Raw genomic sequence first — 24,318 nt, forward strand, 5'->3', positions numbered from 1 at the left:
GGCAACAGCCAGAGACTTCACAAATTGAAGGGGGCCAGAAACGTTCCTGGTGCAAGTCCCCTGAAAGCAACAGCATCACTCCAGGGATGGAGAGAACCTGAAGTTGATTTGCTTCCTCTAGAAAGATACCTAGGGCCCTACCAAATTCACAGCTGTGAAAAATGTGTCATGGACCATGAAATCTGGTCTTTTGTGTACTTTTACCCTGTACTATACAGATTTCATGGGGGAGACCAGTGTTTCTCAAACTGGGGGTCCCAACCCAAAAGGGGCTGCAGGGCTGGGGGTGGGGGTTGCAAGGTTATTGTAGGGGGGTCATGGTATTTCCACCCTTACTTCTGTGCTGCCTTCAGAGTTGGGTGGCCGGAGAGCGGCACGGCTGCTGGCTGACGGCCCAGCTCTGAAGGCAGCAAGACAGAACTAAGAGTGGCAATACAATACCATGCCATCCTTACTTCTGTACTGCTCCTGGTGGTGGTGATGCCTTCAGAGCTGGGCTCCCGGCCAGCAGCGGCCAGCCAGCAGCGACCACCAAGCTCTGAAGAGAGTGCTGCCGCCAGCAGCAGTGCAGAAGTAAGGGTGGCAATTCCGTGACTGCCCTACAATAACCTTGCGACCGCCCCACAACCCGTTTTGGGTCAGGATCTCTACAGTTACAATACCGTGAAATTTCAGATTTAAATATATGAAATCGTGAAATTTATTATTTTTAAAGTCTTATGACCATGAAATTGACCAAAATGGACCGTGAATTTGGTAGAGCCCTAAATATACCTACGGAAATAAAGCTACCGGGACGTGTAGCCGAGGTGAAAACCGGGACTGTCCCAGGTGCTCCCATGATGCTTCCACAGCATCTGAGCCTTTTTTCAGCTTCCTCTGCTGAGTCTGCCAAACGCCGCTGATGTCCCCGGAAGGGCTCTCCACCGCAAGGCACTTCTGCTCAGAGTTCCTCGAACTACTTACCCCCATTTTATTTTGATCATTATTATTGTTTCTTGGGACTTCACCACACAATCGGTTGCCACAGCTCACGCGCACCATGGCGCCAGTCAGAGCTGAGCACACTACGCACAGTGAATTATTCATTCCAATACATTTAGTCCCTTTTTCCCATTTGCAAAATTATCTGCCGACAGACACGGGTCCACATTTGCAAAAGCGGCCCCTGATTTTGCCCTTCCATTTTTTGGGAGGGGCCCAGCTTGGGCCTCTCCCATGGGATTTGCTGGGTGCTGGGGGTGCTCAGAATCTCGGGAGGTGGAAGACATCCCATGCACACTTGACAGGCCCAAGATCAGTCACTTCGCAACATTTTGGTCGTAGCTTTTAACAAATGATGAAATTATCAGCTGTTTTCAGCATTCACCATCATGACTGGTCACCTAGGTCACATGGTATTATTGCTGCTCCCTGACTGGATGACTGAAATTTGCAATAAACAGAAGAGGGATTTGACTAAGTCACTTGTGGCACGAACCTCTGCACAGGCTCGTATTCACAAGACTGTTGTTTTCCAGGAAGATGCTTGGGAACAAGTCATCTGAATGTTTACAGGGATGGCCACTTTTACACCAAGTGGAGCTTTGGCCCCCTCTAATGGGGGCCACATAGATGTCGAGGAGCCTGTTACAACTGTGGCTAACAGAATAAGGTCCTTTTGCTCAGGCAATATAAAGGCTCATGCATTAAGATCCCAAGGTCCCTAGTTCAATCCCAACCTGACGACTCACCCAGTGCCCCTGTTACATAAGGAATGAAGTAAATTACCAGGCTTAGGTCGAGCAAATGTTCACAGATACACTAGTGCAGCCTCTGCCCTGCTCTAGTCACCCATCCTCTGTTGCCATGGAGACAGTTGCATGGTACAGTGGAGATGCTTATGTGAGGCAGTTTGATCTAGTGGTTAGAGAATGGGAGTCTAGGAACCTTCAGCTCTGCGCCTTGGGTAAGTCATTACCCCTTTCTCTGCTTCACATTCCCCCTCTGTAAAATGGGGATGATGCACAGACCACCTGAGCAGGGGGTGGCAGGGAGCAATCACAGCAGGCAGTGTTTGCACAGCACTAAGTATCTTTGTTGTTATTAACAGGACAGCAGACCTAAGGAGTGAGCAGCAGCAGAAGATAAGCCTCTAAGGGCTATTCTGCACTAGGCAGGGTTTGCCAGCCTAGCTACACAGATACAAAGCCCTGCTGGCACAGCTTATCCTCGTTCGGAATGAAATCAGCTAAACTGGCAAAAGCACTTTTCTGCCAGTGGCCATGTCTACACTACAGACTTCTGCCAGCATAGCTCTGTCTGCCAGGGGTGTGAAGAGGGTGGGCTGAAATAAGCTATGCCGGTAGAAATGCAGCTTTGTTGGTATAAGCTAAATCCTTCCCAGGAGCGCTTTGCCAGTGTAGCATACCAGGGTTCCTATACCGAAAAAGCAATCCCAGCGTAGACACGGCCAGAATCTACACTAGAACTTTTCCTGGAGTAAAAATATTAAAAAATCAACCCCCTAAGCAACCGGGGGCCAGTTTACTCTTCAGACCGACGAACGTCTGACGAGTAAACCTGGCCTGAGCTGCCAAGGGAGAGCGAGGAGAGGCTAGGAGTGGGCAGCCGTGTCTCAGAGGATGGCCAGTTCCGTGGGCCAGGGCTAGCTGACAGCATGGCCCTTCCAATGGCCAGGGGGAACATGGGCATCACAGCTCTGCAATGGCCTGCTCCAGCCGGACACTGGTTATTAGAGCTGACTGAGGAACGGGAAGTGTTTTTAGCGAAAAACTGCAATCAATCAATAAATGGATTTTCCATGGGAATGTTTCATTTTTCCGCAATCTCCCCTTTTTCCCTCCTGCCAGTGGTTTTCGAAAACTGGGAACATTTTGGTTTCTGATAGAAAACCAAAAACTTTCAACAGAAATGATATTTTTTTCCTGCAGAAAAGGTTTGTTTAATAAAAGAGCTATTTTTTGCCTAAAATTGGTGACATGGCTGACAAGTTCTGAAAGAGCTCTGCTGGTCACTCTGCTAGTCAGTCCCTCTCCCCCTCTGATCCTATTGATTTAACGTCTATTTCCCAGCACATGTGCATCAGTTACACTCCTCCGACTGTTCTGTCCAAAAGCCAGAGGTAGGGCTGTGCAAAGGGCAGCTTCTCAGTCTGATCATGCACCTGTCTCCTCACGTTTGGGGGTGAAGGGCAGTAGGAGGGGGCAGGGAGGCAGGGCTATAATTATAGGAGTTACAGCCTCAGTTGGCTTTGGGATCAGCAATCAGGGGACCTGGAACTTGCCCTGCCTCTACTTTTAAATCTAGCTAAGCCACATCCCACCTCAGTCTGCAGTTCCCAGCTCTCTCCGGGTGTCAGGAAGCAGGGCCTGCTGTAGGGCCAGTCTCCGAGCACCCTAACCTGTAGAAGGCTCCCTGGCTGGCTACATGGCCTATTGGATGGATGAGTCAGCAGACTGGCTCCTAAGCCAAGCAGCCACTCAAAATGTGCCTAGTGCTGCGATAGCTCCTGTGCCCACTTGTTCCCAGCCTTGCCCCTACCTTGCCTCACTTCAGGTAACCCAGCTCTGACCCTGCACTTCTGACTTTATCTCCGACCCTTGGCTCTGGCCTCTGACCCTGGTTTCTTATTCCTGGCCACTGACTCCTGCTCCAACCACTAGGCATGACTGCCCACGTCCCAGTCTCCCGCTCAGAGTCCCACAATACTGGCAGTAGCTGGCAGCTCCAGACCTTCTCTCTCCTGCTCCTGGAAGTGATGGAACGGCAGTGGCCTGCCCAGCCAGCTCTGTTCTGGCTGCATGCACCCTGCTACAGAAACTGGCTGGGTCTACAAGTATTTGAAGGCAGAAAATCCCCAAGAGGGAGAGAAATTATTTAGGGAGGTGCCGGGGGCGGGGGAAAGCGTGCAATGAAAATGTAGTCTGAGGATCCGGACACGCCTCCTGGGGGTGAGGAATCCACACGGTGAAAGCCACAGCGCCAGCCATTTCAAACCAGGCTCGATAAAGCACTAGGAAATCTGTCCGGTACCACAGGGAGCGATCCTGGCTGATGGGGAAGGGGAAATCAGACGGCCCTTACCGGCTCTAACTCATATACACCGAATCCATCCCACACGGAACTCTAGGCACTTTAGTACATGGGAGATGAATAGGGTGCTATGATTTTATGACGCAACCGATAAAATCTTCCATTTGGCTGAGCACAGCATGTGCCGTGTTTCAACAGCTCTTTGCTTCGGGGGGACTTAATACAGCAGCAGATCATATCAACAGCCCAGATAATGCTCCTTCAAAACCATTAACCCATTTTTACTCTATTACAGATTCAAGTGATGTCTTAGAGACATGGGGCCTGGCTCTCTGAGGCCCTGCCTAGACTAGGAAAATGAAGCGTGTTTAGCAAACATGTTAGCAAGCACCTGCATAGGTGCAGGAACTAGTTTGGTGGGGGTTGCTGCAGCTCCTCCAGGTTTTACACGGGGCTCTGCTCCTGGCCCTGCACGTGGGGTCCCGGCTGCCAGCCCCGCCCCCGGGGCTCTGTTCCCAGCCCCACACACGGGGTCTTGGGTACTGGCCCCATGCCCGGGGTCCCGGCTGCCAGTCCCACCCCCAAGGCTCAACTCCTGGCCCTGCACGTGGGGTTTTGGCTGCTGGCCCCCGCCCGGGACTCCACTCCTGGCCCCGCATCCAGGGCTCCGTGCCCGCCCGCAGCTGTGGCCCCAGCCTCAGCCTCCTTACCCTTGTCCGTGTCCCTGCCCCTCACTCCCGGAGCCATGGCCCTGCTCCCACCCCTAGGGGATGGAGTGGGGCACGGATGGGGTAAGGAGGGGTGCAGCACCCCCACTCTAGCACATGTCAGTTAACACCTTTTTAAACACAGCCTAGCACAGAGTATAGATAAAGACAGTGGGGTTTATTAACAGGTTAGCTGTCAGCCCTCAGGTCTCCACTAGGGGGCTTTGCCAGCCCTGTAATATAGACGCAGCTTATGCCAAGAGAAGCAGTTTTTCTCCTGGTACAGTAACACCACCTCCCTGAACAGAGTTGAGCTGTGTCAACAGAAGCCCTCTTCTGTTGGCATTGCTGCCTCTACACTGGGGGTTTTGCTAACTATGTCAGCTTCGGGGGGAGGGGGGTGGATTTTTTACACCCCTGCCAAGAAAACTGTGTGGCCTGGACCTGGCCCAAAGCTTTTACTCTGTCGTAAAAAAAAAAACCACCCTTCCCCCACACCAGACACAGCGACGCTGGCACAACTCTGACGGGTAGTCCTGGCCAGAGAGCTGTAAATGGTGGATGCTGGCAAACAGTTTGTAACTGATCACTGGGCTGTACAGCTTTGCCTATGTGGGATGGAGAGGGGAGTATTCAATAAACTCAGCGCATCATCCTCCCCTCACTGTTGTCACGGCAGCTGTCACCCCACCCAGACCTGGGACCTAGGACACACAGCTCGTCATCCGGCCCATGCAGGTTTGCAGCAGGCTGACACATGTGGGGCTTGCTGTGTCTAGGAAAAACGGTCTTTAGTGAAAATGGGATTGCGAAGTCGCTGGAAAGTCCCCGTGTAGACAGGGCAAGCTAACAGGCAATGGCTGGTCGAAGGGGAAACCTAGATCGGCTAACATGTTACAACTGCCACAGGCCCTGTCTATGCTGGGCTCTCAAAACAGGTCAGCTATCACATTCTTGTCCAAGCCCTTTCCAAGCCCTTCAGACGACACCCCTGCTCTTTCCTAGTTGAAGTACAGAGGAAGCGAAGTGATCACAGGTACCAGCATGCCGTAAATGCTGGCCATGTGGACTTGTTAATGGTGACATCTGTCAGTTCGACTCCAAGCCAGCCCCACCCTGCAGCACTCATGTGCTTGGAAATCAGAGGCAGTGCCTTCCTCACTGGCCATCAGATCCCCACTTGATCTTCAGCCGCGTATGGAGGCTACAGCCGGACCCCAAATCACAACGCATGGGCTCTTACCTCCCCAGCGATGACACCGGTTTTCTGTGTTTGGATCATTACACAACAATAACAGCAGCCGGGGATAATAATCGGCGCTTAAATCACCAGCCAGCAATGCTGTTTCTTTAGCGCATAACACAACGCTAGGGTCTGGACAACCCATTCAGATACAAATACTATCTCCACTCACCAGCACCTGGCCCTCATGCCTGTCATCCGAAGATCACTGAGGCCAAGGTGTGCTGGGGCAGCTGCCCCACTTTAACGTCACCCCGTCTGCTACACCAGTGTGCAGACAAGTTCCTAGCGTCTCCCAGATTCGTCACTAACTAGCTGTGCAGGAAACTCTTCACCCACCACTGAGATGCAGCCCAAACTCTCAGCTCTTTGGAGCCTTTGTGTTCTGGGCTCCTACAAGTTATGGAAATACAAATCATGATGCTAAGCATCTCTGGGGAGGAAAGAGGCCACTGCTTAGCAGCCCATGGCAAACCGTGCACCACAGCTCAGAAGGGGAAGGCCCAGATTCTCCAAGATATTTAGCACTGACCTCTCATGAATTTCAATGGGAGTTAGGCACCTAAACACCTGTGAGGATCTGGCCCGAAACCTATTTCCAGTGGAAGCGATCGGGAATTTGGGGAAAAGCGAATGTAACTACCCAGCCTGTCTGGAACTTGGCTAGGACGATGAGGCTTCCATCCCATTCTTGTCAAAGTGACAGGGCATCTTTACTGAGCACGAGGGGTCAGGACCTCTGCCATATGCTTTATCTCAAAGTTGCCATCTCCAGCTGCACTGAGACCTCGTAAACCACATTGAGCCAGGTCTATCTCTGGGGGAAAAGCGCCTCCTACTGAGCTGCAAACGCCACTCCCCCAGTGCCCAGAATAACAGAGCAATCCTACTTTGCACCTACTGTCTCTGATTATTTATTAACTATGGTGTATTATTTATTGAGCACTGCCAAGGTACTTGGTGCTGTAAAAACCACGAGGACAACCCGGTCTCTGCCTCTCAGAGCTCACAGACTAACGGGACTCGGTGGGGATGATAGAACATGCACTAGGTAATTAAATAAGTCAAGTCACTGAGTTATACCCACAAGAATACATGGGAACTCATCCTGGCTGAATGGTTCCTTTGCCTTTAATCCCTTTGCAGAGGGTGCCGGATTTTCCTGGCCTGGTGCTGGATACTGGCAATACGCGCTGGGACTTCTGGCACTCACAAAGGAGTTCATCTGAGCAAAACTCCGTGCACACGATTCGGCAACGCTGACGTTTTATAAACCAGTTTGTTTCTTTACTCTCTCTCCCTCTTTCTCCCCCTCCCCCACATCCAGAGCCCAGGCTACCATGCACCTGTGAGCAGACTGTGATGTGACATTGCAGAGGAATAACTTTACCACCACAACCACTTAATCACCTGACACCCAGCTGGCACTCCCTGAGTCTTAATACTGCAGCCAGTATGCTAATGCCCGTCAACTGTATCCTGACTGTGCAGGTGTTACCTGATCTATCTGCTCACAGAGTCAACTGTGCTAACCCCAAAGCTTTTTTGCTGTTATTCTCCTATGGAGTTTGGCTGGAGCAGAATCACTACATTCATCTCTGTTCTCTCAGAACAATGCCACAATCCTTCCCTTCCTTCAGACTTAACAAAAGCACTGCACTCACCACTGATGGGCAGCCACCTCTGGGGTGGGACATGGCAGCTGTCCAACATTCAAAAAAGGAAGTGAAGAAGAAAACTATATCCAATTGACAGACAATAGGAATTTTAGGTGGCCAGATGGAATATGCCCGGAGCCCCAAAGTTAATATCCCATCTCCTACCACAAAAAAGCCACAACATATTTCATGACCTCAAGTATGGGGTTATTTGTCCAATGTGGTCTTACAGGAGAGCGCCACCTAGAGAATGACCAATACTACATCTGGCAGCACCTGGGTTTTTCTTGAAGGGCTCCCATCCAAGCAGAGTCCAGGCCAAAGAGCTCATAAACCTCCCCAGAATTTTATTCCTGTGCAACATTTCCACTTGTGACACATCTATCGCTCCTTGTTATGAAGATCTTTGCCATCTGATTCCTAAATGGGTCTTTAATTTTATTTCCAGATCAGCCCGTCTGATAATTTACATTCACACAGTGATGGTGGAAAGCACATAAATATCTCAGTGAAGTTGCTGCTTATTAAGCCTCACTCCTGGAATAGCTTCAATGCCACCAACTCTCCGACATGCATAATGCTGTGCTAGCAGACTGGGGGGGAGTGGATGCCTTTGTGATAGCCTTGCTTCATGGTGACACAACAGCAGATGGATTCATCCACCTTCAGAAGTCCCTCGGGGAATGTATTTAGTGCAGAGGATTCCAAGCTGATCGTTTTTATTTTTTACCACTACCAGCACTTACTGCAGGCTAGTCTCTGTGCTCACCGGGCCGCAGTACGGCTCTGCACTTTGAATAGTGTTGTGTCGATTGAGTTTGTAGCAGAAATCCTCTAAAGTCAACAGACACTGCAACTGCCATTTAATGGGGACATCCGTGCTTCCTGGCATTGCACCAGCTGTTAACATTCGGGCCGTTTTTGAGGTTCTTCAGGACTTTCTCTTCCTGTCCCGGCCAGGACGTGCTGGGCATTACAGGCCTTGGACTGGAAGCTGTAACAGTTTCAGATTTCATTCCATATGCCCTGGATCGGCAACCAGAACCTCGGCTCCAGGCATGTTACATTCCTGGATGTCTGGAGGAAAGCTTGTTGCCTCCTTCTACTAATCTTCAACTATCCAGACTGTGCTTCCCGTTGTCCATCACAAACAGTCCATGCCCAGGCTATCTAATGAACAGCAGGGGTGTCACCCAGGTGGGAGGGAGGGCAAAACATGGCCCCAGATTGTGACAGTTCTGGGTGAAGCTGTCTAGCTAAATAAGACTGCTTCAGAGGAACTCAGACCCAGCCGCTCAAGCTCAGGTTCTGGCAAACGCTGGTGATTCAGTAGACAGCGCGCTGCCCTCTCACTTGGTACCAAACCTCAGGCACCAGCATGGCGCTAAAGGGTGCTGTGCTGCTTCCGCCTTTCAAATGCGATATAAAGCCCAGGTCCTGCCCATGTGCGGACATTAAATAAGATTAGGAGCAGTGTGAGGGTCAGATTTCAGGCTGGGTCGTTACACTTTGCCCACCAAAAATTCCCCCTGCGCTTTCAGTTGGATACAATAATCTTCTTAAAAATCTGTCCTAAACTGTCACAAAGTGCTGCTGTTAAACAGCTGCCACGCTCCGCCCCAGAGATGGCTGCATTTCACTGCCAGGCGAAGCAACTCCTGTCTCCATGGTTTGTGCAATCTGTAATGCACTTTGGGATGGCTGGACGGAAGGTACCAGGGAGGTACTGGTCGGTGTTGTCACTTGCAGTACCAGGAAGTGTTAGCCTCGCAACCTCCTCATGGGCTCTCCCAGCTCAGTAGTCCTGGTGCATTCCCAGCAGAGATGGGAAACACGAGGCATGGTTTAAAGAGCCACCACCGTCATGGAACTCTCTCCACCCCTACTTCCCCCACCCCTTGAGGATTCTCTCTCTCCATTATCTCCGTTCACCAGCTGGAACGGGTTTCCTAACTGATCAGCCCCAGGACCTGGAAATCCAGCTTGCCACCTTCTGCCTCTGCCACGGCACTGCAAAGCGAGGCTCTGCGACCAGGACTCAGCTGCTGTCTCAGCTGCTGGTGTGTAACTGCAGCTTGCTCTCCCGCAGCGGGCTGGGCTCTGCGAAAAGCTACTCTGTGCTCACTAAAGTGAGTCGGGGTGATGGGAAGCCCCATGGGGGGGCACAGAGAGGGAAGCAGGAGGGGGCATTCTGTAGCCACTTTTCTGACTAGCCTTTAAAAATGGGGGGTCCTCATGGTCAGACGGGACAGCGTGTGCATGCGTGTGTCTGTGTATGTCCCCACTGCTGCCTGGGAAAGCGTGCTGTACGGGTACTGCAGGAAAAGGAAGCACCAGGTGGCACAGCTGGCAGTGGGGCGCGGGTGCACTCCTTTCCCCCTGTGTATCTCTCTGCGGTTACTCCCACGTTGCACCAGCAGAGAGGCGAGCAGGAGAGTCACTCCACGCAGCAGCCAGGCCGGCCTCTCCCTACAGCTGCAGGTTTTATTCCTAGAGAGCTAAAGACATAAACTATTTCTGTTCGGCTCCCAAGGAGCTTCACCCTCACCCCCTGGGTACTTATCTTTGATGCCCAGCATGATGTCACTGGAGGTGCCACACAGCTGGCAGGCAGCTGACATGGCCTGGGTCCTGCAAGGACAGGTGCCACATCCCTTTTCTGTGCAGCAGGGAGCATGGAAGTGTCTGGATCCCAGCCCGTCACCTCCCAGCTCCCCCCGCCCCACTCCCAGCTCAGCCTGACACCAGGGGTGGGGCCGATGCAGTGCAGGGATGGGACAGGAAGGTTTGTCCGGGGCAGACGTGTCCCCCACCCCACTTACCTGTACTGTGCTTGGAAGTGGTTCTGCACGAAGCTCTGTCTGCTGGGAGGCTGAGCGGCTGGCTGGGCGCTGCCAGAGCCACAGCTCTCGTCGAGACTGGGCTGGGGCTGCAGAGAGACAAACGGGGTTATGGAAACATGGGACGGCAGCTGAAAATCACCCAACTCCCCCCAGCAGCACCCCTGCCCCCACCACATCCCACTGCCCTCAGCGGGGGCTGTCAGCAATTCCTCCTGATGGAGATCTTCCCCTCCACCCCTGTCTCTACCCCAGCTTCTCCACAGCTCAGGGTGCAGGGAGGAGAGTTGGGTGGGACCCCAGCTCCACCAGCCCTGGACAGCCACAGGGGTCACTACAGTGGGGCATGGGCCACAGCTCTCCCCAGGACCTTAGCACACTGACTTGAGCCCTGCCAGACCAGAGCGGGGAGGGGAGCAAGACATCTGCTTCCCCGTGGGCATGGGGGGGAGCACAAAGTCAGGGTAATGGGGCAGAAGGTGGGAGCAGGGGGTGGGGAGGGAATGGGGGTGGGGGCTGGACGAGTGGGGGAAGGAGATGGAACCAGGCTGGAGAGGACAGATCCAGGATGGGGGTGAGGCAGGGAAGCTGCTGGCACTGGGTATTATCAACAGCAAGTCCCTGCTCTCTCTGTGCCTCCGTTCCCATCTGTATGATGGGGACAGTCGCCCGGCCCTGCCTCACAGTGAATTGTGAGGATCAATACACCCCCTGGATACCACAGCGATGGGAGCCCTAAAAGTAGCTCAGATCTGACGTGGCCTCATCGGCCCCGCATTGCTGCACTGACTGTCCTTCCCCCTTGAGGCTCTTTGGCTTTTCCCCTCCCAGGCAATCTGGCAGAGTTACTCTGAGGAGAGTTACCCTTGTCTTTCCGGCCTGGAGCGGCCTTCAGCTAGCCCGGTCCCTCTTCCCAGCCCTCAGCCCCAGCAGCCCTCAAAGCAGCCACAGGCCCTGATGGGTAAATACCGGCTGTACAGACAGGGGAGCACTGAGTAGGAGGAGGGGGCAATTTCACCGCCAGATACAGCATTGGGGAGACCGATACTGGACACTGCACCCAACTCTGGGTTTCACATTTTCAAAGGGATGTTGAATAATTGGAGAGGGGGCAAAAGAAAGGCAGGAAAATGATTCAAGGGCTGAGGCGAGAGCCTTACAGAGCAATCTGTTTAGCTTCTCAAAGAGAAGCTGAGAGGTGGCTTGTTTACGGGGTCTAAGGACCTTCCTGGGGAGAAAACACACCTACTAACGGGCTCTTTAATCTAGCAGAAAAAGGCAGAACCACCAATAGCTGGAAACTGAAGTCCAACAAATTCAAACTGGAAATTAAGAGTAAGTTTTTACCAGGGCGGGTGATTAACCATTGGAACAAACTCCCAAGGGAAGTGGTGGATTCTCCATCTCTTGCTGTCTTCAGATCAGGGCTGGAGATTTTTCTGGAAGCTGCATTAGTCGAACACAAGCTCTTGGCCTCAGCACAGGGCTAAGTGGGGGGAATTTAAGAGCCTGTGCTGGCTGTACAGGAGGTCGGACTAGATGATCTAAAGTTCCCTTCTGGCCTTAAAATCTCTGCATCTCTGCAAGGAGCGAGCGATCAGCGCCGACAATAGGGTGGCTGCTTGCTGAACCCACACAGCCTGCTTGCAGTTATTAGGAGCACTCCCATCTCCCTTCACAGGGAAAGCAAACAAGGGCAGTGAGATCAGATGACTCAGTGGAGAGCAGAGGAGAGATCGGATATTGGAGAGCAGCAGCACCAGGGCTCTGGGACAGCAATGCAAAATGCACACAGGCTCCAACCAGGAGAAACCCACCAGCCAGGCAGACACAGAGCAGGCTCAGGCCCCCTACCACATAGCAAAGCTACACGGGGACCAGCGGCTTGCAACTCCCTGGGCACCTGCTGGACATGATGCTCGCTGGCAGGCAGCTGTCAGCTTTTAAACACCCCTCCAGAGAGCTGGGTTGGAGAGGGGGGGAAAGAGAGTTAGTGAGTTTGGGGAACGTGTGTATGAGTGCACAAAGGTTGCTGTGTCCCCATAAGTGTGTGTGCGTGTGTGTGTGTGTTTGTGTGTGTGTTCACGAGGGTTGCAGTGTGTGCATGAGTGTGCACAAGGGTTTCTGTGTGTGTATGTGTGTGCACGAGGGTTGCTGTGTGTGCACGAGTCTGTGTATGTGTGTACACGAGGGCTGCTGTGTGTGCACGTGTGTGCAAGAGGACTGCTGTGTGTGCAGCAAGTACAAGCGGAAAATGGTGCTAGGTGTGAATTAACCTCATGTAAGTGATCAGAAACCGAACAATAACTAAAAACACACCTGGGGTGCATGTCTCCAAGGTAAGTGTGACAGCAGGGCTTCACGAGCAAGGACATCAAAATAAATAAATACATCCTTGCACTTCCCTGATGCCTATTATATACAGATGTCAGAGTGCTTTACAGCACCCCAGCAAATATAATCACCCCAGTTTTACAGAGGGGTACACTGAGGCACAGAGCAATTAGTGTGACTGGCTCATAGTCACAGACATTGAGTCACTGACAGATCTGGAGACAGAACCCAAGAGCTCTGACCCCCCAGTTCCCTATTAGAACCCCTTGCCCATGCTAGCTCAGTTACGATATCCTGAGCAGTGCAAGTTTTGGAGGTGTGGCTGCCCTGAAAGGAATAGCAGCAGGAAGGGGGACACGATCCCTTCCTAACAGTGGCACTTTTCACCTTGCACCCCACCACTGCAACAACCGGAAAGTCAAATTCCCTGACACTTCCTGCCAGGGAGATTCGCAGGTCCTTAATTGTGGCTCCCAATTGTAACACCCAGGCAAGGAGAGCAGATTGCAACTTCATCTGAAGACATGATAAATAAATCTCTCTCACTGGTCCTGTACAAAATTCCTAGAGCAGGTCCTAAGGCAACTGCTTCTGTATTTACAGCCTCTGCATCAAAGTAACTGCAGCTAGTACCACTCCGGGGGAGGGAAGGGGGTAGTAATTCGTCAGAATTTTAGCACTGGGGCCCCCTGGATACAATTAATTTAACTGGCCCCAGCTTCCTGGGCTCATCGGCTTGAACCTGGGAATAGTTAGACCGTGTCAGCTGTATGATTAAAAAAAAACTAGGAGTGCAGGTTATTGCAACAAAACAGAGGAAGATCCAAATCACCAAATCACCCCAACAAGGGTGCAATTGACAAAGTCACTGGAATTAGGGGCAGTACCTTCCCTGTCAGCTTCTGGGAGAAAAGAAGAAGAGAAAGGTCTGTCAGTTGGCTGAGTTAAGCCTCACTGAGCGCCAGCTCTTGGTTCTCTATCTGCAAAAGGAATTGAAAGAAATTGACCACAGATTGGAGTTCCTTCCAAAATCTTCTCACTGCCCCGCTGGACAGATAGCCAGCAGCTCTGTCTACAACACAACCAGCAGTGCTCCTGCCAGCAGCCTCACCCAGACCAGCACTAGCTACCAAACTCCAGGGGGAGACCGACACTGAGGAAGGGCTGAGCCCTGCCCGCGGCTGGCAATAGGGTACCTTAGAAACACCAGCGGGAGGCTACTGCAGGAATTTAGATGAACATAGGAGCTAATGGTGTTAACATAACCCAGTCGCTGTCCAACATTAAACAGTGTTCTACAACGTGCGGGGTTTGGTATAGAGACCTCAGCTTCCTTGGCACCATGGCAAATGCACCATTAACCATCCTTTGAACTTTGTATTGAAGATAAAGAAAAGAAGGGAAGACAGTGAAAGCCTTTGGAATGTCAAGTATTAAGTCAGGCTTGCATTTCAACAGCACTCCTTCTTCCCTCTCCCTTAGCTGGTGAGCGTTTCAGAAGGAAACCCCCCTTGTTTGACAGTCTCTTAGATGGGAGCTAGGATGGCACAGACGCCGACTTTCTTCTTTTTGGGTGGGTGCTCCACTCCCACTCCACCCTGAGGCCCCGCCCCTGCCTTGTCCCCTCCCCCAAGACCAAACCCCCGCCCCGCATCTTCCCACCTCAGCTCCACCCCTTCCCCCGAGCGTACCCCACCCTCACTCCACCTCTTCCCACCCCCACTCCACCCGTTCCCTCAGCCTCCCACCTACCACCGAACAGCTGATCAGTGGGTGAGTGCTGAGCACCCACTATTTTTTTTGCCATGGGTGCTTTAGTCCTGGAGCACCCATGGAGTCAGCACCTATGCAGGATGGTAATCGCTGTCCTTCTGGGGAAAAGGGGAGAAGTTTGTTGAGATGGATTGGAGCTGCTGCTGTTGTTACAGTCTGATCCTGTTTCATCTCAAGTGGTGGTTTGGATTCAGCTGAAGCTGGTAGGAGCAGCAGTGTTGTTTGAGCCCCTCCCTCTGGCCTGGTCTGGTCAGGACATCTCGGGATCAGGACGATGAAGGTCCGGGGCCCAGGAGACAGCAGGATTGGCAGTGAAGCTCACTCCAGTAGTCTGTGTCTGTTCTTCCTGTATTGCCCCCCGAAGTCTCTTTGTTTAAGGACCCACAAAAAGAGCGGCGGGTGGAATAGCCCATCCCCTCGTTCTTTTGTCCACCAATTAGCCCTAATATCTCACACACAAATTTTGATTCACTAATTTCCGGTCCCACATCCTTTGTCTTTCCCAAGCCAGATTTCAGCATAGTCCTTGAATCACAGCAGCGTGGCCTTTTTTGTTTGGACTAATTTATCTCTGTCTGGTTCTCCTGCACCTGTTTATAACATTCATTATTGAAAACAACCTGACCTACTTTCCAGCTCCATATTATTACAGGTTATTCATGAACTCTGTACAACGGAGCTCACAACCAGAGTCAATTTGTAAGCTCGATTCTCACCCCAGGGCATCCCACCCAGAATGCTCCAGCCCCATGCCCCAGGATGCTCAGGGACACCAGCTGGAAGAGCGCCCCATGCAGGGCCACCACTAAGCAGCCGCTGCCTTCCATTCCATTCCTGTGTAACTGAACCAGGCTCCGTTGCAGCAAGCAGGAACGGGATTCACGCTGCGCCACACTGGTGCCCACAATCCCCTGGAGAAGGGGATGTGAAGGATGGGGACGACCGAGCTCAGCCAGCTCCCGTCGCTTCCATGGCTACCACACTAGGGACAGGAAGCCTGGCGTGACCTTGGCTTGGAAACAGCACCCTCCCTCCTTCCTTCCGTGCCACCCTCCTGACTTGTGATTGAAGTGGAGGAGACACCTGCCAGCCCAGATCCAGACCTGCCCGGCCACCCCAGTCACTTTTCAGACTGCCAGCGACGGGCTTTTTGCTTCAGTGATGAGGCTGGAACAGATGGTGGGAACTGATGGCGGGAAGAGAAGTGTCCATTAGAATCCCCCACGCTGGCAGCCTGATGGCTCAGCGGGGAGGGGCGGGGCTCCCTCTGGGGAAATGGCACATCAGGGAACGTTTGCTCCATCGGGACACGATCTCCCATGCGCCTTGCCCACATTACGATCAAAAGGGAGCTGGGGACACAGGCTCCACTTTGGGTCTCTTGGGGAGCGCTCTCCTTCTTTGCTGCTAACATGACCTATGTGGGGAGCAGGTTATTCCCCATTTGTGTGGTTCTGACGCCTTCCTCTGAAGCAGGAACTGTTGGAGGTGGGATCCGGTGTCCCGGCCCTGATCCAGCCTGGCAATGCCTGTGGTCCTATGGTTTGATCTTTCTTCTCCTAAAAATGGCGGTCTGTCCATTTGGGTCTGTTTGTCCTTCTCCTTGCAGGCAGACAGCTGCACAGTGCTGATCCCTGTGTTTCTGCCCTTGTCTCTTGGTAGGTCTGTAGATATCACAGCTAAGATATCGCTATCAGAAGCATGGAAGTTATTTCCGAGAACCCCCTGCAGTTTCCCTCCCGCCCCAGCCCAGAACAAAACAAAGGGACCTTTAAAATAGAGCAGGATTGAGTCAGGTCTGGGACAATGGGTCATACATGAGAGCTGGGGTCGGGGGAGCAGGGAGTCGGTTACCACGGGAAGGAGTTATATTAGGCTTCCCAGATTACAGCGTATTCTCTAAATAATAACTACTCTGACAATATCAGTAATTTCAGTTAATTACGCAGGGGGAGGCAATTTGGGCACATTGCAGGCAAACACAAAGACGCCGGCATGTGTTTTTTACAGCTGGGCATTTATCTCTGTGTGTGAGGAGGTCAGTGCGGGTGGGCTGGGGATGTCTGGTGTCTATCTGGGGAAGGGGTATGTTTAGGGTAAGCACGTCTACATGGGGGGTTACTGTGGGGAATATGTAGGTGTGTGTATTCAGATGGTGCTCTGTTCATTCATTCTATCAATCTCTATACACACCCTCTGTCTATCTATCCATCCCTCATATCCACACCACTGTCTTGCTGTCCACACATACAGCACCTACCAAGATTGTATTTGCTATGGTATTCAATAGGTATTCTTAATGAGAGTAATAAAATAATAAGAAGCACCTAGCTCGGATACAGCGCTTTCATCCACAGACTTCAAAGGGCTTTACAAAGGAGGTCAGTATCCTTGTCCCCACTTTACAGTTGGGGAGACTGAGGCACAAAGGGGGCGAGCGACTTGCTGTAGGGATGCTGAGCCCCTGCAGTCTCACTGGGGTCAATAGCAGCTCGACACAGCAGATCAAGCTCTTGATGTGTTGCCATCCCATCAAGAAATTTGCTGCTGAGACATTTCCGGATGAGCCGTCTGGACCTGGGCTGCGTGTAGGAGGGAGGAAAGGGCCCCTCCGGATGAAGACAGCATGGCACTGACAGAGCTGGCTGCTCTCAGGAAGGCTGGGGGGCTGTCAGAGAGCAGCAGCAGCGGCTCTGTGGCGATGCCTGATACCCAGCAGCGACTCCAGTCTGTCACCTAGGCCTAGCAACCCGCTGCACCACCTGCTCTCATTAACAGCACCCTAAGGAGGCGCTAACGTCTCCCCCAGCTGGAGGGCCAGGCCTGCAAACATCGCTGTACAAAGCCACACACTGACAGCTGGGAAGGGCAGCCGAGGTGACCGGCGAGCACCCAGGTGCGGGCAGTGACAGACAGGCTGCGTTCTGGGCACGGCTCCCCGTGCAGCCGCTCAGACACGGGGCGGCAGGGAGAGGCCGCTGTCAGAGTTGGAAGGGGAGCCAGGCCTTTCTGCAGACCATTTTTGGGCCATCATCCCATTTTTATCTGCCTGTCCATCCAGGGACTTACACTGACCCCTCTCCGCCTGTTTCTGAGCACCTCACACATATGCACCCAAGCTAAAGCCACGGCTCCTTTTCTTAACACCGCGTTCCTTGAGGGGGTGTCAAGCAGGGACTTCAACTCACTCCAGCCAGCCACTGTAGGGGGGCCTGCAATGGGGGGGTGGAGGGGTGACCCAGGAAGAAGTTAAACTCTTCACTAGGTAGAAAAGAGCAGGCTGTGGCCCGAAGAGCTGCCAACCAGGGATCCTTGGCATGCCGGGGGAGGGACAGGCAGCTCGGCCTCCCAAGGGGGGACCCTGCAAAGGAAGCAGAGACTTCCTCGGGGGGGGGGAGGAGCACAAGAGGCTCCTGGGAAGAGGAGTAGCTGGTTCTCCAGGTTGCTATAACCGGGGAGACTGGCCTGCCCAAGCCGTGCTGCAGACACAGCTGTCTGCAAGCTGCCCACGATCGTACGGCTGCACGTGGGGCCTGTGGAGTTTCTGAAGGCTGAGCATGGAGTTGTTTTTCTGTCTGTCTGTAGCTGGACCTTCCTTACAGGGGCCATAAGCCTGAGCCCTGGAGAGGGGCAGGGACTGGTCCTTGGGAGCCCATCCACCCCCTCCTTCGTCAGCCAGCAGGGTCTCGCTGCAGTGTATTATATAGCACACTCCCCTCCCCTCCATACGCCTATCCAGCCCTGCTCACCCAGAGAGTCAGAAACTGGGGCCGGGTCAGTGGCAGGTTGAGTATGAACCAGTAATCGCTAGGGCTATCGGCCAGCCCAACAGGGCCAGCCTGTTCAGGAATTCACTGGGCAGGGACCCCAGACACATCAGGGCTTCTCCAACTCCGTCCCAGCCCCACAAACCCCAGGGGTACTGGGAGAGGCACGAGGGAGCAGAGCAAATCTACGGCGAAGACAGGAATGGAGCCCAGGTCTCCTGACTGCCCGTCCTAAATCTCTACCACAAGGCCACCCTTCCTCCTTTGCTCCCAGGGTATGGCCCTGCCCCTCTGGGGTCTCTGGGCTGTTCCCCTGATACACAACATTGGGGCATGTGGGGGGATCCTCAGAGGCAAAGGCTCCCTCTGAAGACCCTGCCCCGGCTGGAGCTGGAGAGCTGCGCCGTGACGGCCAGGGACGGCTGACACGTTCCACAGAAGGCGGGCAAGGTAATAAATACCTTTATTGGACCAACTCCTGCTGGAGAGAGACACACTTTCTAGCCACACACAGCTCTGCTTCAGGGGGTTCAAGGGCAGCTCAGCATCGCCCCGAAGTGCGTCTCACCAGCAGGAGTTGGTCCAATAAAAGCGATTACCTCACCCACCTTGTCTCTCTAATCGCCTGGGCCGACACGGCTACACCACTGCCGACGTTGCAGTCAGGCTGCGGTGACAGGAGCTCCATGCGCCACGCCCAGGACTTGCTGGGAGTCCGTCCTCCCCAGTCCATAAAACATCAGCCATCCCCCGGAGGAGTAGGAAGATGGAGCAGGCCTGGTCGGGGAGAGGAGCAGGCTTTTCCCACGCTGCCAGGTGGGAGGCTCAGGGCCCAGGCTTAGGGCGCTTCTACCTGGCCGCCTGCATGGACTTCAAGGGAGTTCTGAACCCAGTAAATTGAACCCACTATTCCCACCCTCCTGCGCTGATCCACAACAGATAAGAGTCAGCTACAGCTCCCCACCAGGGAGCTCCGTCCTCTCCTGTCACAGCCCCTCCGAACCCCATTTCATCATTCAGTAGGGCAGGGCATCACAGTCAGCAGGGCAGGTTTCTCTGGTCTGTGCATCCCACCCTGTGCTGAGGTTCCATTAGCTCTTGCCAAGCCATGCTGGGTCAGTTGGAGCATGGAACGCCAGAGGGCACGGCCCCGGGAACCAGCCTCCCGCCGAGGCACTGTGCTGCTGGAGAGGGTTTGGGATGAGACGTGGCCCCTTGCGATCACAGAAGATCCCCCAGCGCTCTGCGTAAGAGCGAAGCGATGAACTCCCGGGCTCTGGGGAAATCCCAACCTGGCCAATGACATGCTGCAAAAATGGATGCAGCATTCTTCACTTCCGGTCCTGACCGGTCCTGGCGTGAGGCCATTAAACAGCAGCTGGGCTCCACCCCAGAGGCAGCTGCATTGGGGCAGTGGATGACGAGACCTTTCCACATCGCTCACTGCCGCCCCCCCGGGTACTGAGAAGAGTGTTAGCGAGTGCACATTAGGTGCTTGGAGCTCTTCAGAGAAAAGGTCAGAGCATTAGCATTACACGGCTGCAGCAACCGAGACGTGGAGAGGAAATTCAGGTCAATCACTGAAGGGCGACCCTCTCACAGCCAGGCAAGTGTTCGGGTCTAACACCTTCAGTTGCTATTTGTGTTACTGTAGCATCTAGAGGCAGGGGCGTTGGAAGGGGTGCTAGCTCCCCCCCAGATCTATGTTTCTGCCTCCCACAATATCTCACAGAGGTGAGAGCAGGACCCGAAGGAGGAGCTGGAGCAGCTGACGCGGCCCGGGCCAGCTGACGGGGTGCAGGTCAGACTCACTGATCCCACCTTTGAGCCTCCGCAGGTCCCGGCGCAGACACCCAGCCTTGGGGAGGGGGAGGAGACTGTGCATCAGCCACCAGGGGCAGGGAGAGGACAGGGCAGGGAGGTGCACAGGGCACCAACCGCTGGCGGGGGCGGTGGGGAAAGCACAGGGTACTAGTCACAGAGGAAGTGCCATTGGAACAGTAGTATGAACGGTCAGGAAGTCTCTTTCCAGCCTAGAGCTGACTTCCCTCAGAGCTCCAGCAGTTCCCCTCCTATTCCTCTGCCCCCCAGTCACGGGGAGCTTCAACTCCCCCACCTCCTGAGAGGTCCCACTGGGATGGGGGGTCTCATGGTGCTGGGGGCTCCACAGACACAGTGTGACAGACAGCCTTGCCCCGAAGAGCTGACCAGACAGACCAAAGGTGCGAGGTGCACATGGAAAGAGACTTGCCAAAGGTCACACAACAGGTCGGTGGCAGAGCTGTGAAAAAAACCACAGGTGTACTGAGTCTTCGCCTTGTGCTCTGCCAACTAGGCAACGTTGCCTCCCTGAAGTGGCCTTTAGCAACTTATTCGTACTAAGTTCAGCCTGTTCCATCAAACGACTGTCCACATTCCAATCCTCCGAACACCAGCCCCGAGGGCCAGCAGCCCTTCATTCAACAGCCTCTGACCCCGCTTCACCCTGCATGGCAGTTTCATCGCCACATGCTGCGATGTCTCTCCATTTCCTTTGCCCTCTCTCCGCAGGTTTACTTATACACGAAAAAAAACGGGCCGAGTTTCCTGGCTCCCCTCACATTATTAAACATGCCACTGAAATATACAGCAAAGTTCGAAGCCACCCCCTCAACCCCCCCCCCCCAGATTTCTATTACTGGAGCTTACGCAGAGAGCTCTCCGGGAGACAAGGAGGTGCCAAGGGACCAGAGGACAGCACAATCTGGCCAAGTAAGATAGAAGCAGAGGACTAATGACTTCTGCCATCTGCTTCACTGCTCCGCTGTCTTGAACAAGCTGGGTATTTAAAGGGGATGAATGATGAGGTCTTTCGAGGATGCATCTGACGCAGCTGCAGGTCTCAGCTTTCCCCCAGCCAGGGCTGTGTTACAGCGGCGGCAGCACACACACACCCAAACGCACCCGTGCTCTCTAGGCCCAGGTCACCACCACCATGCACCTTGCGGAGCCACCAGCCTCCCCTGCTGGTCGGGCAGTGTTTTGCACAGGTGGTCCTGGACCAACTCAGAGGGAAGAGTCACTCCCACCACTGCAGCACTGACCTAGGCCTGCTTGGGGGAGTTGGTGGGATGCTGGCACAGTGCAGGAGGGCTCTGAGCCCCTACGGTACTACCTTCTGGTCCCCTCCACTCCTCCCACCTCGTCCTCCCCTGCCAGTGTTCTTGCTTTAAAGAAGCTTCAGAGCTTTGCCTCCAGTCCCATCTCCACCTGCAATTCAGGGAGCACAGCTCTCCTGGGCTGCAGCCCCAGATGGGGAGTTCAAAGCTCGCGCTGTGCTTTCGCCAGCCGGGAGTTCGCAATGTGAGATAAGTGCCAATTAATTTTCTCTTCAACCACTCAGCAATGTAGTGCATCAGTGGGGGGCCGGGGGCAGGAGAGAGCCCTAACTTCAGTGGGCGCTACCTGCTCAACCCTCTGAAAAGCAACCCACTTATGTACCATCGGCACCTCCACATAGAGTCCAAAAGACATAGTTGAGGACTCCAAGGCTGATCAGGTTGGCTTAATTGTGTGTGTGAGGGAGAGAGATACAGCTCTGAGCAGCTCCTTCCGCACACCACAGGGAGTAGATTCCTGAGGCGGGCACCTATCACTGTGAGAGGCTCAGTCTGTGTGGGAAACATGAGGGACAGGGATGGAGAGTCACAGCTGTAGTGTCGCCTCAGGAGGCCGGTGGGGACATGGAGGATATGTGTGAAAGGAGCTGGTAGGGGTTCACTAGGGAAAGCATCTCAGCTGGGCCACACTGGGAAAGCCCCAGCAAGGGTGGCACTGGGACGACCCCCCAGCAGCGCCTGGTCAGGCTCCTTATGCAGGCGTTCTGGCAGGGTGCAATGCACATGTTACCAGGGAGTCTGTCATAGACACACCTCCGCGCTCTACTGGCCATTGTCCCAACCACCTCCCCCCGACTGGCCATCACAGACCCTCCCTCAGGCACCCGCTGCAAGTGCTACCACGGAGAAGTGTCACCAGATCACTGCTTTGTGCATCTGCATCATCTCTGAATGCAGTTTGGCTGCTGGAAGTAAGGAGTCAACACCCTGCGGGCAGCCCGCTTCCTGCTCCCCACCACAGGGGAGACTCTCCACTGCTTGGGGGAGTGGGAAGTGAATCACAGACATGACAGGTGGAAACGCCCCAGTGAGCCATCCAGCCCAGCTGCCTAGAGCAGCACAGGCCCCATTGTCCCGTCCAGCTGTAAGCGTCTCAGGCCATGGGGCTTTCCCACTCCCGTTGGAAAGGCACTTGCATGGGTTAACGGTGTAACTGGCCATGCCCAGAGAAGAAATCTCTCTCCTGGAGGCTGGGGGAGCTTGTCTCATCTTCAAGGAGCTTCTAAAAGGGACCTCCAAGGAGTCTGGGATCCCCAGCAGCTTCCCAGAGACACAGCCCTGCTCCTCGTGCAGACCCGAGAGCTGGCACGTGTGGTGAAGGACACCTGTGCTACTGGCCTGGCACGCTCTCTCCAGCCTCAGCATCGGCATGCCCCCCCTCGCTCCCTGCCCAGCCCTCCTAGGCAGGACGTGTAACAAAATGATTCAGCAGCCCAGCATCTCCCCAACACCTAGTGATCTTGCCGTGAGACCCTGCCCTGCTTGTCCTCAACAGGACCTCACTAGCGATCTCCCCTGCCGGGTCAGAGCTGTCTGCACATGGGCACTAGCCACCTCGGGAGGTGGCGGGGGACGGGGACGACTGCATCTGGAGCCTCCCACCCACTGGCCTGAATCAGACTGAAGCCAGTCCCAGCAAAAAGCGACATGCTGGCCCCTGTGTGAAATGACCCGCTGCCTCAGTCCAGCTGTGAGTGGAGAGATGTCCCCACCCCAGAGACCGCCCTCAAGCGTGGCACCTTAGTAGAGATGCTAAGGATGGAGAGGGGAGCTCCACTGTCCCCTTCAGTGCTTGATGCCCACACTAGGGCCCAGGGCACTTGCTGGTGCTAGCTCTTCCTCCTTGCCTCCTCTGGAGAGAAATGGACCAGAGCATTGGGAGGGGGAGAAGGAACCCTGAGAGCCGGATGATACAGGACAAAACACAGAGTATGTCTACACTGCACTGTAAACCCGGCTCTGTGGGACATGGGCTCGTGGATGTGGCGTCCGCACTGTACTGTAAACCTGGGTTTACAATCACTGGACCCAGGTCTCCCAGCCGTGTTAATGCGTCCACACTGCACTACGCAGACCTTCTTGAGCGGTGTCCTCACTGCAGAATGACAGGGCTTGGACCTGAGTCCCAGCAGGACTCGGGCTCTGACCCACGCCCCTAGCAGGGTTCTAGCTCTGGGGTCCTGTAGTGGGATGGTCACCCCACTCCTGCCCTGAAGGGCTTAAAACAGCCCTGGGAAAGGGCTGTGGCAGGGGAAAAGCTGGGCTGATTGGGAAAGCAGCCACAGCTGTAGCCAGTGCAATCAGGGCCAAGCAGGCCCTTATAAGAGTGCGGTGCGTATAAGAAGGAAAGACAGATTCTCTCTCTAGCTTTCTGAGCGAGAAGGACCTGGCTTCCTGGGAATCTGAGGAGGGTACCTGAGGGGGAGCAGTGCTCGGGAAGGGCAGAGAGAGCTGGGGAGCTCCAGCCCAGTAAAACCCCTAGCTGCAGGCCTTGCCAAAAGGGCCTGAAACGTTATTGGGGCTGCAGTGGGGCAGCCCAGAGATAGGCAAAGGCAGCTTGTAGGGAGCCAGGGGGGCTGCCCTCCGAGCCTGAGGGTAAAGGACGACTCTCTCAGCCTGAGTGGGCGGGGCCAGGCCAAGCTCGCTCCACCCCCCGGAAGGGGAGGGGTGGAACAGGAAGTATAAAGGGTGGGGCCCTTAGCTCAGTCAGGGCAGCAGACGCAGATGCAGACCGTGGGCTGCTCCCTTCAGACCCTGCTGCCATGCCAGGGGAGGCCCTGGACCAGTGGAAACCTCACCTGGA

General features: G+C 54.2%; 1 protein-coding gene across 2 annotated transcripts in view; it reads right to left on the reverse strand.

Moving 5' to 3' along the window:
* The window catches only part of USP43 (ubiquitin specific peptidase 43), a 183,937-nt gene that overhangs the window by 105,763 nt on the left and 53,856 nt on the right, over window positions 1–24,318 (reverse strand). For both annotated transcript variants that reach the window (XM_054047868.1, XM_054047867.1), the window contains exon 3: window positions 10,466–10,572. In XM_054047868.1, coding sequence (XP_053903843.1) covers window positions 10,466–10,572 — 107 coding nt within the window. The remainder of the gene's footprint in view (window positions 1–10,465; window positions 10,573–24,318) is intronic.

Source organism: Malaclemys terrapin, chromosome 13, assembly GCF_027887155.1.
Source record: "Malaclemys terrapin pileata isolate rMalTer1 chromosome 13, rMalTer1.hap1, whole genome shotgun sequence".
In the NCBI taxonomy this organism is placed as follows: domain Eukaryota; kingdom Metazoa; phylum Chordata; order Testudines; family Emydidae; genus Malaclemys; species Malaclemys terrapin.